Consider the following 17704-nt stretch of genomic DNA (forward strand, 5'->3'; position numbering starts at 1 on the left):
AAATCACAAGCGAAGGTCAAAATTGTCAATTTATGACTGCTGCTTTCCTCGCCTTTCGCATTTACAGCAGTCCTTTCTTGATCATTCTTCAGTTTGAGGGGTATCTTTATGCTCTCCTTATCTAATCAACGGCTAACTGAATATACGGCGTATAACTCATGTATACTGTATATCATGCATCTGTTTTTTTAAATAGTTGTTTTACTCTGTATTTGCACAGTTGGATGCTTGCAGTGACGTGGTTTCCATGATGGTGTGCACCATTGTGAAAAAAGTTCATATTTTAAATAACGTAATGGATTTTTGTTCGTTTTGAGTAATGTTTGAAATATTATTGACGAACTAATATTCAAAAACTTTCTTCATTCTACTTAAATAATACTAGAGTTATAAGCCATGTTCTTAAGGCTACGCATTTTCCATACTTTGTTATCTATACATTTTTTGTTAGGTTCAGTCAGCCCAGGAAGGAGAACACTTCTGCATTTGAAAATCTGTCTTCAAGGTATGAAGTGTTTCCAAGTGTAAAAGGACTGTATCAATATTCCTAAAGTAAATGTTACCTTATGTTAATGGAAATACTATTGACATTTCGATTTTTCTGACCTTTGCTTGTGATCCTTTGCGTTGTGTGATGTATGGTTATTTATTTTCTGTAATTTATTTTAAACATTCCAATTGGATTTAAGTGAACCTACTCTCAACGCCATTGTGACTTCAGATGATTTGAAACAACTCTTTTCCAGGTGGCGATGATGTACCGGAAGATGAAGAAGCCGGATTGTCTTGGCCAGAGCCAGAAGGACCAAGTGAGGAAACTTCTCACTCATTACGAGTAGAGCAGGGTGAAGACGAGGCATTTGAGCTTGAGGAGGGTCGTAGCAAAAAGAAGAGGGCTAAAAAGAGGAAAGCGAAAAGTGAGGAGAAGAGGAGTAAAAAGAAAAAGAAAAGGAAGAAGGAAAATCCTGACGATTCTGATGTATTCCAGGATGACGGAGGTGCGAATGAGTCGGACTACGTAATCAAGAAACCTCGTAGGAGTCCTAGTCCGCCATCTATACCAGCTCCAGCAACGTCGGATACTTCTGGCTTACCCACTGTTAAAGAAGTTTGTGAGACCTTTGCCCTAACAGATCTTGAAATACAATATACAGAAGAAGACATGCAGAATCTCACTACATATAAACGTTACCAACAACATGTACGTCCTCTGATTGTTAAAGAGAACCCGAGGGTAGCAATTTCGAAGATCATGATGCTGGTTGCAGCAAAATGGCGAGACTTCATGACGATCAATCCCAACACTGCAGATGAGACCGAAACTGTTACTGAAGATACTGGAAAAAACAAGGCAGTACGTTCGCGACCAAGTAAGCCGCCAAGTCCTATGTGGGACGACGATGATGATGATCTCGAAAAGACAAAGAAATCAAGTCGCTCACGTTCCAGAAAAAAGACGCCAAAAGCTGCTGCGGCTGCTGCAGATCCCTTTTGGGACGATGAAGATTATGAAGAACAGTTTGAGGTGAAACCTAAAAAGTCTAGTCGTTCACGGCCAAAAAAGGAAACCACGAAAAATGAAGATCCTCTCTGGGATGCTGAGGATGACGAGGACGATGAAGACGAATACGAAGAAAGAGCCCCCAAAAAACGCCCTAGTCGTTCTAAACGCACTAGTAAGAGAAATATTAAGGTGCCTCCTGTAAGAATTCGATTACCTAAGAGGAGGAGGGTGAGTTCTGATGAGGAAAGTGAAGCAAGTGCAGGGAAAGGTCGTGATTCCGATGCCGAATTTGAACAGATGCTCCAGACAGCAGAAGGTGATGACGAAGAAGGAGGAAGTGGTAGTGGAACACCTAATGAAAGTCTGGCACCGTCACCTGTAAGGAAGGCAAAAACTAAGATAGGTAATAAAAATAAAAGAAAGAAGAAAAAGAAAACCAAAACAACATCTAAGTTTCCAGCTGGTGAAGGAGAGGACGGCTACGAAACAGACCATCAAGATTATTGTGAGGTATGTCAGCAGGGTGGCGAGATTATGCTTTGCGACACTTGCCCGCGTGCTTATCACTTGGTTTGTTTGGAACCAGAGTTAGAAGAGGCTCCTGAGGGTAAATGGTCATGCCCTCATTGCGAGGCTGAAGGTGTTCCTGATCAAGATGATGATGATGACGACGAACATATGGAATACTGCAGGGTTTGTGAAGATGGTGGAGAACTTCTATGCTGTGACTCCTGTCCTTCTGCTTACCACACGTTCTGCCTAAATCCACCACTTAACGATATTCCTGATGGTGAATGGAGATGCCCTCGATGCTCTGTAAAACCTCTTCCTGGAAAAGTGCAGCGGATACTTAGTTGGCGATGGGCTCAAAATAAGGATGCAGAACAGGCTCCTTTGGATAAAGTATCGGAAGAGCCGTCTACCAGTAAACGTCCTCTTAAGACTCCTAAACCCGAGAGGGAGTTCTTCGTAAAATGGCATGAAAAGTCTTACTGGCATTGCGAATGGGTGTCTGAACTTCAGATGGATGTCTTCCATAAATCGATGATACGCAGTTATATGCGCAAGTACGACATGGAAGAACCGCCCAAATTGGAGGAATTCATTGATGAATCAGATGCTCGTATGAAGAGGATCAAGGAGTTCAATGCCGATGATCAGCAATTGGAAGAAAGGTACTACAAATACGGTATCAAACCCGAATGGTTGATAGTACATCGTGTGATCAATCACCACGTATTGCGTGATGGCAGTACCATATACCTCGTTAAGTGGAGAGATTTGCCATACGAACAGTGTACATGGGAAGAAGAAGATGATGAAGTTCTGGGCCTTAAGCAAGCTATAGATTATTACATGGACCTGAGAGCTGCCTGTAATGCAGACGGAAAAAGAAGCAAAAAGGGTAAAAGTAAAAGACAGCGCCTGTTGGATGAAGACGATGACAATAGACCAATTCGTCGATACACGCCTCCTCCAGACAAGCCGCTTACAGATCTCAGTAAGAAGTTGGACAAGCAACCTGATTATATTGATCACACCGGCATGCAGTTGCATCCATATCAATTGGAAGGCCTTAACTGGCTTAGATACTCCTGGGGACGAGGAATCGATACTATTTTAGCGGATGAAATGGGCCTTGGCAAAACAATCCAGACTATAGTATTCCTGTACTCTTTGTACAAGGAGGGCCATTGCAAAGGACCCTTCCTACTTAGCGTTCCCCTGTCAACTGTGATCAACTGGGAACGTGAGTTCGAAACATGGGCACCTGACTTTTATGTTATAACGTACGTTGGTGACAAAGATTCACGTAACGTGATAAGAGAAAATGAACTCTCGTTTGACGATTCTGCTGTTCGATCTGGTCGTGCATCAAAAATACGGACTTCGTCTTTGAAGTTTAATGTCTTGCTGACAAGTTACGAACTTGTATCCATCGATGCTGGTTGCCTGTCTTCAATTGATTGGGCTGTGCTTGTAGTAGATGAAGCTCATAGACTTAAAAGCAATCAGTCTAAGTTCTTCCGTTTGCTGTCATCATACAACATTGAATATAAGTTACTTTTAACTGGTACTCCGCTGCAGAATAATCTGGAGGAATTGTTCCACTTGTTGAACTTTTTGTGTAAGGATAAGTTCAATGATTTAGCTGATTTTCAGAACGAGTTTGCCGATATTTCCAAAGAAGAGCAAGTTAAGAGACTGCACGAGATGCTAGGGCCACATATGCTCAGGCGACTGAAGGCGGATGTACTGAAAAGCATGCCTTCGAAGTCAGAAATAATTGTCAGGGTAGAACTATCACCAATGCAGAAGAAGTACTACAAGTACATACTGACGAGGAATTTCGAAGCGCTTAACGTAAAAGGTGGTGGTCATCAAGTTTCACTATTAAACATAATGATGGATTTGAAGAAATGTTGCAACCACCCTTATCTCTTCCCCACGGCTGCTCAGGAAGCACCAATAACAAAAACTGGAACGTATGAGTTATCAGCTCTAACAAAGGCATCGGGAAAATTAGTGTTACTGTCTCAGATGTTAAGGAAGTTAAAAGAACAAGGCCACAGGGTGCTCATTTTCTCGCAGATGACTAAAATGTTGGATATTCTTGAAGATTTCCTCGATGGTGAATCATATAAATATGAACGTATAGATGGTAGTATCACAGGAGCTGAACGACAAGAGGCCATTGACAGATTCAATGCCCCCACGGCACAACAGTTCGTCTTCCTGCTTTCTACAAAAGCGGGAGGCCTTGGAATCAACCTGGCTACGGCAGACTCGGTCATAATATACGATTCAGATTGGAATCCACATAATGACATCCAAGCTTTCTCTAGAGCCCATCGTATTGGTCAGTCAAATAAGGTGATGATCTATCGCTTTGTAACTCGCAACTCAGTTGAAGAACGAGTAACACAAGTAGCAAAGCGCAAGATGATGCTGACGCACTTGGTAGTACGCCCGGGCATGGGTGGTCGTGGAACCACATTCTCTAAACAGGAACTGGATGATATTCTTCGTTTTGGAACAGAGGATCTGTTCAAAGAGGAGGAGGGTAAAGAAGATGAAGCAATCCATTATGATGAAAAAGCTATCGACGATCTCTTAGATCGAACGAAAGAAGGGGAAAAGGAAAAAGAGAATTGGGCTAATGAGTATCTGTCATCATTCAAAGTTGCTAATTACGTTACAAAGGAAGGGGAAGATGAAGAAGAAGTGGAAACTCCTGCCGCTATAAGGCCGGTTGCAGAGAAGACAGATCCTGCATATTGGGTGAAATTGCTCAGGCATCACTATGACCAACACCAAGAGGACTTGGCTCGGACTCTCGGTAAGGGAAAGCGTGTACGTAAACAAGTTAACTACAATATTGGCACTGCAGAAGGCCGAGATGATTCGGCCTGGCAGGAACCTGGCTCAGAGAATTCAGAAATTTCAGAGTTGTCAGATGACGATAAAGAAGAGGATGAGTTCACCGATAAACATGTTGATAGTATGGACGCTACACGACGTAGCAGAAGACGCATGGAACGCAAAAATGATAAGGAAAAGAAGAAAAAAGAGAAAGAAAAAGAAAAGGATCGAGAACAGCCTTTGCCACCATTGCTCGCTAATGTAGGTGGTCACATCGAAGTTTATGGTTTCAACCCAAGACAGAGAAAGGCATTCCTTAATGCCATTATGCGTTACGGTATGCCACCACAGGACGTGTTTAATTCTCAGTGGTTGGTCCGTGACTTGAGGGGTAAGACCGAGAAAGCGTTCAGAGCATATGTTTCATTGTTCATGCGTCATCTCTGTGAGCCTGGCGCCGATAATTCGGACACATTTTCTGACGGTGTTCCAAGGGAAGGTCTTAGTCGCCAGTATGTCTTGACGCGGATAGGTGTCTTAGCTCTTATCCGAAAGAAAGTAAGGGAAAATGATTATGAAAAGATTAATGGGGAATACAGTATGCCTGAATTAATCCGTAAACCTATAGAGCCAGTTAAAGTATTGGGTAGCACTGTTCCCAACTGTCCTCCTACAACTGGTAATCAGAATCAAAAACCGTCCCTTGAAACACCTGCCGATGGTACAGCTAAAGTAGTGCTTACTAAAGATTCTGATAAGAAAACAGATAGTTCGGATACAAAGAAAGATGAGACTGAAAATAAGACACAAACGGCAAGTCAAGGCGAAGAACAAACTGAGGTAGAAGATAAAGAGAAAATCGCAACGGTCATTGCTAAAGACGAAGAAACTGAAACAGTGTGTAAAAGTCCTGGAGATGAGAGCGTGAAGAAGGTTACCGAAACCGATACAGAAGAAAGTTCAGTATCGAAAAATGAAGAGAAACTTACTGCGACCGAAAGAGATGAACATGTAACTAATGAAGAGTCGGCTAAAAAGGAAGAAACGAATCATAAATCGTCCACCATGAAGACAGAAAAGACTGACAGTTCATCTGACAAAGATGATATTGTGGATGTTAGCCTTGAACAGAAGGACCAAGGTGCCTCGGCCGTAAATGATATTCAAAAATTGTCTAGAGACGAAAAGAACGAAATCATGCCATCAAATGAAGCAGAAACTAAAATGGAGCTAGAAACGATCACTGAAAAAGTGGAGAGTGGTATAAAAGCCACTGAGAAAGAAGAATCAGTCAAAGATAATAAGGACAGCTCGGTGACTGATAACGAGACAGGAGAATCGTCAATAAAACCAAAGAGTGAAGATGATGTGATAGTGTTGGATGATGCTGAAGATCAGAAGACTGTTAAAGCATTAGATGAAGTCGAAAAGAAAAAGGACGGAACCACGGAAAATAAGGAAGACAAAGAGTCAGAAGATGTCGAGAAGGATAAGAACGATAAAGTATCAAATGGTCCCGAAAATAAGGATGCCAAAGCGAAAGAAGAAAGTACAACAGATAATAAGGATTCTTCAATTACAGAGGGGAAAGTTGATCAAAAACCCAAATTTATGTTCAATATTGCTGATGGAGGTTTCACAGAACTGCATACACTCTGGGCAAACGAAGAGAAGGCTGTTGTACCGGGTCACGAGTATGAGATTTGGCATAGACGGCACGACTATTGGTTATTAGCAGGTGTTGTGACTCATGGGTATGGTCGCTGGCAGGAAATTCAGAATGATATACGGTTTGCTATAATTAATGAACCCTTCAAAATGGACGTAGGTAAAGGGAACTTCCTAGAAATTAAGAACAAGTTCTTAGCCAGAAGACTGAAATTATTGGAACAAGCCCTTGTAATTGAAGAGCAGCTGCGCCGTGCTGCTTATCTAAATTTGAAACAAGACCCAAATCAACCAAGCAGTTCAGTGCCGACCAAGTTGTCGGAGGCGGAAGGTCTCGCAGAGTCGGGTGAAGCCCTTTCCAAGGAAGTGTCAACTGCCGCTAAGCCTGCGACTGCAGCCCTCTACAAAGTGCTAAAGCAGCTTGAAGAACTCTTGTCTGACATGAAGACAGATGTAGGTCGGCTACCAGCTTCTCTCGCTCGAATACCTCCTGTTGCTCAACGACTGCAGACATCAGAGCGATCCATCTTATCCAGGCTTGCGACTGCACCTCGCTCATCGGCCGATGGTGGACTGGCCGAGACTCTGAACAAATTCCCAGAAGGTTTTCCAACCAGCCAAGTTTTGGATGCTTTTGGTGGAGTGAATTTTGAGCAGTTTCGACCACAGTATTGTCTGCCCGGACACTCATTACAGGGTTTTCCTGTTAGTTGAATAGTACGAGATATCAGACTCGTCGTTAATCTTTGTTGTGTATTACAGTAAGGTGACGTGTATTCTTAGTGCAATGAGTTTTAATTAGTGATAAAATTATATTGTGTACTACATTATTATCAAATTTAACTATGATGAAAGAGATTTGTATTCAAAGTATTGCCCTCATGTATACTTGTTTCTTCAGAGTCTTTTATTTTCTTATCTTTTCTTGAGTTATTTCTCCTGTTGAAAACGGGTTCTCTCCCTCCCTCTCTCTCTCTCTCTCTCTCTCTCTCTCTCTCTCTCTCTCTCTCTCCCTGTGTGTGTGTGTGTGTGTGTGTGTGTGTGTGTGTGTGTGTGTGTAGATATCTCCAGTAGTGGCAATATTCCACTTGACAGATTTTACCGTATCCTCTTTTACATACCGTGTATGTAACTGAAACAGCTCTTGTTTGTGACAGAACACCGAAGGGTATAAGCTACGAATGTTCATGAAGTGTGTTATATATCTCTTTGTTGTATTTGGATTAAGTATATTGATACTTCGCATAAGGTAAAGTTCCCTTCTTTAGCTGAGACGAGACAAGGTAAAAGAGAACGTCCATGTAAAAAAAACAGAATGGTCGCCGTCAGAGTCAAAAGGTTCCCCTGCGGAAGCCTACGCCAGATTGGAAAAAACATTAGTGTACTTTGTTAAATAAAATACATTAGGAGACGATCTTTTATATCATGAGTAATATGTCCAATTATAGACACTATTAAGGAAAATATTACACTTTACCATTGTAATTCGTTGCTACAAAGTACGAAACTCAAAATGTACATTGTAATATCCGTAGAAAACTTCAACATTTGAAGGATTCTGAACTGATTATTACAAATATGTATCTGAATTGCGCTTGCGGCATTGAGAAGTCAGTAATGTGAAAATGGTAGGCAATTTTAAACTTGATTGTTACATAAGGAATGTATAAAATCAATATTTTAATAAGCCAGGGTTTTTAGGACAGGTAGATGGGACAAAAATGTTATATTGTCCCGTAGGTTCATGATATTGTTCTAGAGTTCCCTCACCGTATCTGCTGTATAACATTCTCCAACACTTTTCACTTTTTTAAAAAAAATCTAATACTGTCCTTGCTACTGCTGTTTCATGTAAGAAGTACGGGATATGCAGTAGTGGTCAACAGCCGCACGTAACAAGTCTCAGTGATGATTGCCACTTACTTACCTATTAGTTGTGGTATTTTAATAATCAGTACTAAGATTGGAAAATAAGCGGTCATACCTGTGTAGGGGTGGTGGCTTTGAGCAATAGCGATATTATCCGAATTGCTTATGAAGGCTTTTACTACTTTATTATAATTTTTAGCGCGTGTAAACCACCTTTTAATGTGTTTTAAAAACGAAATAAAATGTATATAAATGCGGAACCGATCTATTTTTTAAATAAAACTTTGTTTTTTAATATCTACTATGGGAATTTAAAGCGAGAAGTTTTTACACCTTCTAGCTGCATCCAAATGCTGTTGGCTGTTAAACTCAAATACGCAGGGTTTGTCCAAGCAGCTCTTCAATGTATTTGGGGTCCTACCAAAGATATTTCAGTAATTACAATTTAAGTTAAACCAATGGGAGAAGAGAATGCTCAAGTATGTTTTAGGATTCCCTTCAGCAGTGTTACTCATTCATGAATGACTTCAAATTTTGTTAACAGTACTTTCCTTCTGTTATTTTGTTTTTGGATCAATATAACTGTAATCGTTTTTCCTGTGTTATGGTTTAGTCTGTATCAGTTTAAAGTAAATGTACTGTTTTATTATACTTCGTGAATATTTGTTACTATGGGTTGTATGAAAGTGCGATTGTAATTTCACATTAATATTATCGAAAGACAAAAGAAACACTACCCTTACCTATGTAGATATTTTCCTAGCATATATTCGTAGAGGAAATACGGAGGCCATGATCGTGGTAGTCTAATTGGTTGGGCACTCTCCTCCTATGGTTATGATTGTAAAATACAGTCTCAGTATACTGGATTTTCTTTACGACGTATTTTTTCACGGAAAAAAAATTGTAATTCCGATGCCTCTTACTAATATCATCAGTTCAGACGTTGAACAAGAGACCGTCGTTTATATATTCTGTGGTAGTGGGAAAATTGCTTCTATTTGACCGAGAATGAAGTTGGTAAACCACTTTTTCTAATTTTTTCGCAAAGTGGTTTAAAATTGCCTATCATTTCAGTGTTACATTTCTGACTTCCTTTCTCTGTTACAACAATTATAAGTTACTGGGCAATAATGTCATTACTTGTGAATGGTCTTCAAGGGTGATTTAAACATTTAATTGTACTAAGAAAGGATGCCCCGTTCTATTTCTGAAGGTGTATTCGGGTTTTAATGAAGAATTTAACATACATAAACACAATTCTTGCTGTGTCTTTCTTTTTCTCTTTGTATAAAACACATTACTATTTCTCTCTTGGTTAATTTGAACAAGCCGCCTTTTGTCTATTTCCAAAGAGCCATGTGATGCACTGAGGATGAAGAATGACGAATTCCATTGTCTGAACTATCTGTCGTAGAGAACAGGTTCGAAGGAAATAATTTGAAGTGGATAAGTTTGTATGTTATTTGAAAGGTCACTTGTACGATAAAAAATGCTGTAATTCATAACCTCAGGTTACAGTCCAAATGAGGATTACGGGGAGCCTAATTTTAGAGCTCATTAATTTATAAATAAGTTATATACATTTTAAATTAACTAAAATGTATTAAAATCTTAATCTACTACTAAGAAATGAACACGTGAAGTCATGAGCTCTAAAACTCTTGAATATACTCAACTTATTTCATGAAACTGTCCCTGTAACTTCTGTCTTTTATAAATAAATATTTTGGTATTTTATTGTTTTAAATTTACATATATCATGGGTGTTAATCGTTTAATTTTATGTCATTTTATAGAATTATTTTAAAGCGAACGTCATATGTACATGATGAAAATATATTGTACTACATTTTTGCGTATACTTACGTTAGAAAGAAGAGTTCTGTTTAATTTTAATATCTGTATTTACAGGCTCGTAATGATATGTTGGTTTTGTTTCATTTTTGATGTTCAGTGTTTTTTAGAAGAAAACTATTTATTGATCTGTGCAAATATAAGTTGAATAAAGATTTCTCATAAATTTTGTGTTTTTTTTTTTTTTTCATTTTCCCTCCAAGGTATGATATTTCGAATGTAACATCAAGCCATTATGTTGTCTTTGGAGCTAAGCTTACAGTCAGTTTAAACTACGTGATTCTTGGAGAAGAAGGTGTCAAGAAAGAAAGGGTATTCGTCGAAGGAGAAAATGGCAGCTATTCTTCGTATTTAAAACACAGGTTTTTTTAATTAAATCTTTACCTCTAAAGTCAAGAATGGTGTCTCGCAGTTCTCATGAGAGGAGAAAAACTATGCACACGTTATTACGCTGTTATTACTGGCGCATAGTTAGAAATTCTGTACATTCGGCTACTTATTCCTCCGTTATTTTACTTACTTTATTCATTTTTAACATACTTTTTGTGGGAGTTCCTATTCTGTACCAATTAGCGATATGGGAGTCCAGCTCGATGGGTAAATGGTTAGCATGCCGGCCTTTGGTCTCAGAAGTCCCGGGTTCAGTTCCCAACAGGGTCGGGAATTTTAACCATAATTGGTTAATTTCGCTGGCACGGGGGCTGGGTGTGTGTATCGTCTTCATCATGACGCACAGGTCGCCTATGGGTGTCAAATCCAAAAGACCTGCATCTGGCGAGCCAAACTTGTCCTCGGACACTCCGGGCACTAAAAGCTTTGTGGGAGATACGTCTTTTTACAACCTATAATGGGTGTGAATAAAACTGGGAGCTATTGCTGTATACCGTTAATAGTTTTCTTCTAACAATTCCTACAAAACCAGTACTGGTACCTCTAAATCACTAAAATGAAGTTACGATTCTTGACTTCCGAGGTACTGATAATATTGATCGTAACAGGTGAAATTAGGGTTCGTATTGATGATCGCTATTTTAAGGGTACAGTAACTAGATCGATATCTGAAAACGACGCCCATATAGAGATACGAGAAAGAATGCTAGCTGCCAGCAGATGTTACCATGCTTTCTTGCCATCACTGCGATCATCTCTCCTCTCCAGGAAACAAACTCAGAGATTACCGATCCCTAATTCGACCAGTAATTAAATATAAGTCAGACACTTGGAATCTAACGACAACAGATGAAAACACATTAGGAGTGTGTGATAGAAAAATATTGTACAGTGAATGATCACGGAGAATTTAAGCGAGTGCAGAGCTCCAGGAACTAACTGAGTGGAGAGCCAGATCTAGTGACAAACATCGAGAGAAGTAGACTCCAGTGGCTAGGCCATGTGGAGCGCATGGAAGCAATCTTGTGAAGGAGATACACATCGGTAAACCTGAAGAACGGAGAAGCAGAGATAGCTGGATGATGTGGAGGAAGATCTGCATCAACTGGGAATCCGAAGTTGGCGGAGGAAAGCACGAGACAGAGCGGAATGGGCGGAAGTCGTCAAGGAGAACAAGGCCCTTCAAGGACTGTAGAGCCGTGGAGTAAGAGTAATAAGATCAAGCCGCCCTATCAACATTCATCGAAAAATCGAGTAGCGGTATCGCCTATCGAAGAGAACGGTCTTCAGAAGAGAGAACATAAAAGATCACCTAGTATAGTCAAGGTTGAAAAAGGACAAGAGCTGGCAAAGTAAGTAAGTATAATGGACATAAGTTGAGATAATATCGGACTCGGCTAGAGCCTCGTGGAGTTTGTACCGTGTCGTGTTCCTTCCATTTGTCTCTTTTAACTCGTAGAGTTGTACTGTAGTATATTGTCTCCATACTGTTTCGCCTTGTTATGGAATGATTTGCCTACATAAAACTGCAGCTATCGAGTTTACAGAAGATCGTTTATGTCGGATTATATCTGACAGATTTTTCAAGGGGCCGAGCTGAGGCTGTTGAGGTGCTGGCCTTCTGACCCCAACTTTGCAGGTTCGATCCTGGCTCAGCCCGGTGATGTTTGAAGGTGCTAAAAATATGCCAGTCTCTTATCGGTACATTTACCGGAACGTAAAGGAACTCCCGCGGGACAAAAAAATCCGGCACCTTGGCGTCTCCGAAAACCGCGAAATTAGTTAATGGGACGTAAAATTAATGACATTACTCACTTTACGAGGCACCTCGCAGCCACGATGGTCGTGTTCTATTGGACCCTTAACATTGTGGGGCTATCGTCTAATATCGAAGTTTCCATGGAAGCATATTCCAGTAGAAAACGCATGGGAATTCTGTCCCATTACTCCCCACAAGCTTTCCATAGACTATCCCGGGCTCTTCACAGAAAAGTATTGAAGCAGAATTATACGAATTCCCGTTCCATTTCCTGTTTTCTTTTTTTAAGTCAGGTATTCTGGCGGTATGACTTGAGGCTTTGTCCATGTGGATGCGCATCTGGTTTGAGTCCGCTCCTTACATTTGTGAGATGGTCTGTCTGATACAGGTGTCATCATGGATTCCTGGTAGTATCTTGCATCCACTTTCACGGTTTTTTAGCCGTATGTAACATCTACTTACCCATATAACTGAATCGTGTGGCAATCATAAACCCACGTGGGAAACTGTCCAGGCAGTGTCAAACTAAATTGCTTCAATCCTTAGCATCGATGTGACGGTGTGCAATCGCCCGAAAATGACCACTACTATTAATAGTGAGATGGACGTATGATCCATCCATCGTAACGACTATCGTCCACTTTGACCCCTTCAGGTAGTTTTCACGATGCGTGCGAAAAATGAGAATGGAAAAGGGCTCATAACATACCCTTCCCAATACGATTCATTTTCGGTGCCATTTCTCGACACAGCGTGCGTGCGCGCGTGCGCGTACAACCTCAGACAACACTGCCATCGACAGTAGACTCGTAGTTCCAATGGTCACTCACTAGGTAACAGTAGTGTTAAGCAATCGGTCGGATATAAGCTGACCGATCTTCTGTGGTAGTAGCAGCAACTGCACAAAGGAAGTTAACATTCATTGCGTTTAATTACAATTACGGTAGCCGACAAAACAAACAGTCCTGAAATTGCAAACATGCTCTGAACATCAAGATATATCATTATAACGTGTAAGATGACAGCAACTCGTATCTGTCGGTACAGCATGTGTTCAAAATGTTTACTCTCACGTCCCCCACATTGCCTATAACGGTAGTGTAGCTTATGCAACATGTTGATAAACAAGGGTTTCTGGAAAGTCACAAAACATAGTGTATACTCCCCTGCGATTCGGGAACATTTCTGGGTGGATCATTTGACCAAATCGGACGAGTTGGCCATGCGTTTAGGGTCGCGCAGCTGAGAGCTTGCATCCGGGAGATAGTGGGTTCTAACCCCACTATCTGCAGTCCTAAAGATGGTTTTCCGTGGTTTCCTATTTTCACACCAGGAAAATGGTGGGGCTGTACCTTAATTAAGGCCGCTTCCTTCCCATTCCTAGGCCTTTCCTGCCCTATCGTCGCCACACGGCCTCTCTCTGTCGGTGCGACGTAAAGCAAATAGCATTTGACCAGAAAACAGATTCTTTCAATATGCGCCATATGTAGGCATTTAGGGAGTGGGAAGGGTTGGGAAATTTTGTTCTTCGGGAAACTAAGCGATCTCCAAAGTGTTGCAGGGCAACTGACCTCCTCGCGGTGTGGGCTGGAACTGTCTTGCCGTCGTCACCTATCATGTTAATACACTGGCGGAAAATGAAATCCCATTACCAACAGGGAGTGTGCTAGATCAGAGTCAGCGAACTGCGTGTACGTGTGATGTCAGGTAACACGTCACACACACTGCTCGGGCAGCGAAACGAAGTAGTACTGTAACTGAGAAGTGAAGGCTAGAGAGGCGAGGGGAAACACAACGTTATTCGTAGGGGGAGCCCAAGGGCTGCAGGTACAATGCGGTATGTGTAGTACATATTTCTCTCTACAATATTTTATTGTAACGTAACTTTGTTATGAAGTAGCATAAGAGTTATAAAGCAACTTTATTTCTACATATACAAACTTTTCTTTCGGTGCATCTTCGGAACTTATATTGAACAAAAAATTGCTGTGTTTTACATTATCATGCACTGTAAAAAGAGTGCTAATAGAAACAAACAGTATAGTTTTACAACAAAAATAGTACGAAGAGTAATCTGTAAACTCAAAACATACGTTTTACCTTATGATATCGATACTCATTTGCCACTCGTGGGTTTCCTTATTTTTTGTAATCATTTTTTGTTGACTAGTTTTTCAATATTTGGAGTTAATGTTTGAGAAACACTACGTTTAAGAGCACACTTCAAATTGTGATCTGACAACTGGCTTCTCTGTTTTGGTTTGGTTGTTTTTAAAATAGAAAAGAGCCGTTCACAGGCATACGTAGAACCGAAAATACTCAACATTCTTGCTGCAAGCCTATGCAATCTGGGAAACCTTTTTTGTGAAAAATGTCTATAACAGTCACACAAATCCTTCTTATTTACAAATTTATCTCTTAGTTCTCTATCAAACTGCAAATCTATTAACTCTAATTGTAAGTCTGGATCAACGTTATCTGCAACAACTGAATATGACGTGGTTAAAAGTTGAAAATCAGTTTCCAGACACTCCAAATTGTTAAATCTAGAATCAAATTCCAAATAAAGTTTTTTTTTTAATGATTTGGACGTACCTATCAATATCCTCAGTCGCAGCACATTCAAACATTGTAAGCAGTTTTTGAAAATGTGGAATAGTTCTGTTCATGAACTGACGCTCCCACAGACACAATTTTAATTTGAACGATTTCACTCTATTAAACATTTCTGTAATTATAATACCCTTTCCCTGGAGATAAACATTCAGAATGTTCAAATGACCTGTTAAATCTGCAAGAAATGCGAGGTCACAAATCCACCTGCGATCTTGCACTTCGGGGACTGGCACATTTTGTTGCTCCATAAATGTAGCTATATCTTGTAATTGAAAAAACGCATCGAGTACTTTACCTCGACTAAGCCAGCGAACAGCACAATGATAAGGCAACTCACCAAGTTCACTGTCACTTTCTGCTAGGAATTCCTTGAATTGCCGATGACGTAAGGCCCTTGATCTTATGAGGTGAGTAATTCTAACCACTGCGGTCATTACATTGTTCAGTTCAATGCTTTTCGCACATAGATTTTCTAAATGTATGATACAGTGAATTGGAACAAGTGTGTGAGCTATAATTGAGAGTCTTCATTTTTTTGTATTATGAGCCCAAACTACTCCAGAATTGCGTCCTACCATAGAAGGTGCACCATTTGTTGCTATTGAAACTAGTTTGTTCTATGGCAAGGAAGCATTTTCAACAACACTTATAATGCAGTTGAAAATGTTGAAGCCTTTCGTGGTATTCTTCACAGGCACTAAATCCAGTAGTTCCTCCCAAATTGTAAGATTTTCGTCAACACCTCGTATGAAAACGGCTCGTTGGGCCGTGTCAGAAATATCTGTGCTCTCGTCAATTGCTGAGGAGTATGCCCGGAAGCTTGTTGTCAGTTCTAATAATATCGTAGGTGGACATCATCAGATAGGGCTTGAATTTTTCTCGACACTGCGTGCGTGGACAAGCTGGTGGCTTCGAACTCTTCAATGATATTTGGACAAAACTCCTCACCTGCTAGAATTAAACATTCCTTTACGAATGCGCCACCACTGAACGGTTTAAGTTTCTTTGCAATTAAATATGAAATTGTATAAATCAGTCGAACCCTTTCCTTACCTTGATTCCGATCATAATCTGCAGCGTGACACAAACTGTAGTGGCGTTGTAAGTTTTTTTTTTACATACTGTAGCTCTTTTCTACAAACTAAACATTTAGCTATAGCATTCCTATCATTTTCAACAAATAAATATAGATCTTCCCATGAAGATAAAAAGATCGAAGGGGTAGGTAGCTTGTCGCACCGTGATGTGCCCGGTTCGTCCATACTTATGTACTGTACCACTAACATCACCACTAAGTATGGCATTGCACGTTCGAGGCTGTCTGTTCGTCTCACTCTACGACAGCGTCTCCCCACCTTCTGCGCCCATACGTCACATGGGCTCTCCGACGTCACACGGACCCTCTTACACCATACGGCAGCCAGTTGGCTGACCCTGTGCTAGATAAACAAATTTCGGGAGGCGTGCTTGCTCATGTGAAAGATGGCGCCTATTCAAATTTGCACGCTAGTCGACGAAAAATGGTGCTAGTAACGCCACTATGTTCTTGGAAGGCAAGTTTGCTTTAAATACGCGTCGTACACTTCGTGAACGTTAGTCATCGTCCGGTTTTTGAACGAACGAGGTAGATGTGAGTCAAACATGCAGTATTAGCAGTTCACTGAGTTTCAGTGAGGCCGTGTAATAGGACTACGTGAGGGTGGATGTTCTTTCCGCGTTATTGCTGAAAGACTTAACAGGGATGTATCCACAGCACATCGGTGTTGGCAACAGTGGACACTGAAAGGCACTAAATCAACAAAACCGGGGTCCGGCTGCACACAGGCCACTACGAGGTGGGTAGACCGCCATATTCGCCGCAAGACTGTGGTGGATCTTGCTGCATCTGCAGCAGCCATTAGATGTTTAGTTCGCACCAGAGTGACAGTGAACTGTAACAAATCGATTACTCGAGTGACAGCTCCGAGCGAGACGTCCTGTAGCAATCATGACACTAACTCCGAATCACTGCCATCTGGTACTTCAGTGGTGTCACGCTAGAGTTCATTAGAGGGCGAAGTGGAGATCTGTTGTGTTTAGAGTTGTGCGTTTACGGTCTTGAGCGAACCGGCTCTTCACTGCGCGAGCTTTTCAAGCTCAGCTCACCGTGGCGCAAGGACCGAAAGACCGGAACCACCTGACGTACGGTCCGAGCATTAAAGCTCACGGACCGGCTCGTTAAGTGCTAGCGCCCGTCGAACTTATAAACGCATTCTTCGTATTCGAACCGTGATCAGTTACGAAAGTAAGGTCTGATAAATGAACGCCCAACAAGCCACTCTGTTCTATAATTTCTCGAATAATATTGTCACCAGACTTGCGTAATTTAGGGAAGAAGCATGTTAATATTATTCTTCTTTTGAGGACCGAATGATGGAAGTAACGCATGGTGAGCGACAGGAAATAATTATTTTGATAATTTTTACTCTAGATATCAGAAGTAGCTGAACAACGATTACGTATCATTGCATCGACAACTTCCGGGATAGCTGAGCTGCGAGTGTCGTTGAGTAGTTCATGACATCAGCGTGCAACAGTTGTTCGGTGAGGTAGTATATCGGAAAAGTCAACATTTCTTAACTCATTACCCACCTTAAATAGTTCTCGTGCCACCTTACGAAAACCACGTTCTGACACGG

At 40.9% G+C, this 17704-nt stretch overlaps 1 protein-coding gene across 1 annotated transcript in view; it reads left to right on the forward strand.

The window, feature by feature from the left end:
• LOC136857021 (chromodomain-helicase-DNA-binding protein Mi-2 homolog) overlaps window positions 1-10067 on the forward strand; it is a 195454-nt gene extending 185387 nt beyond the window's left edge. Inside the window, exon 2 of the mRNA XM_067135367.2 lies at window positions 747-10067. Coding sequence (XP_066991468.2) covers window positions 747-7249 — 6503 coding nt within the window. The 3' untranslated portion in view covers window positions 7250-10067. The remainder of the gene's footprint in view (window positions 1-746) is intronic.
• The last annotated feature ends 7637 nt before the right edge of the window (window positions 10068-17704 follow it).

The sequence above is a fragment of the Anabrus simplex genome, chromosome 1, assembly GCF_040414725.1.
Source record: "Anabrus simplex isolate iqAnaSimp1 chromosome 1, ASM4041472v1, whole genome shotgun sequence".
Taxonomy (NCBI): Eukaryota; Metazoa; Arthropoda; class Insecta; order Orthoptera; family Tettigoniidae; genus Anabrus; species Anabrus simplex.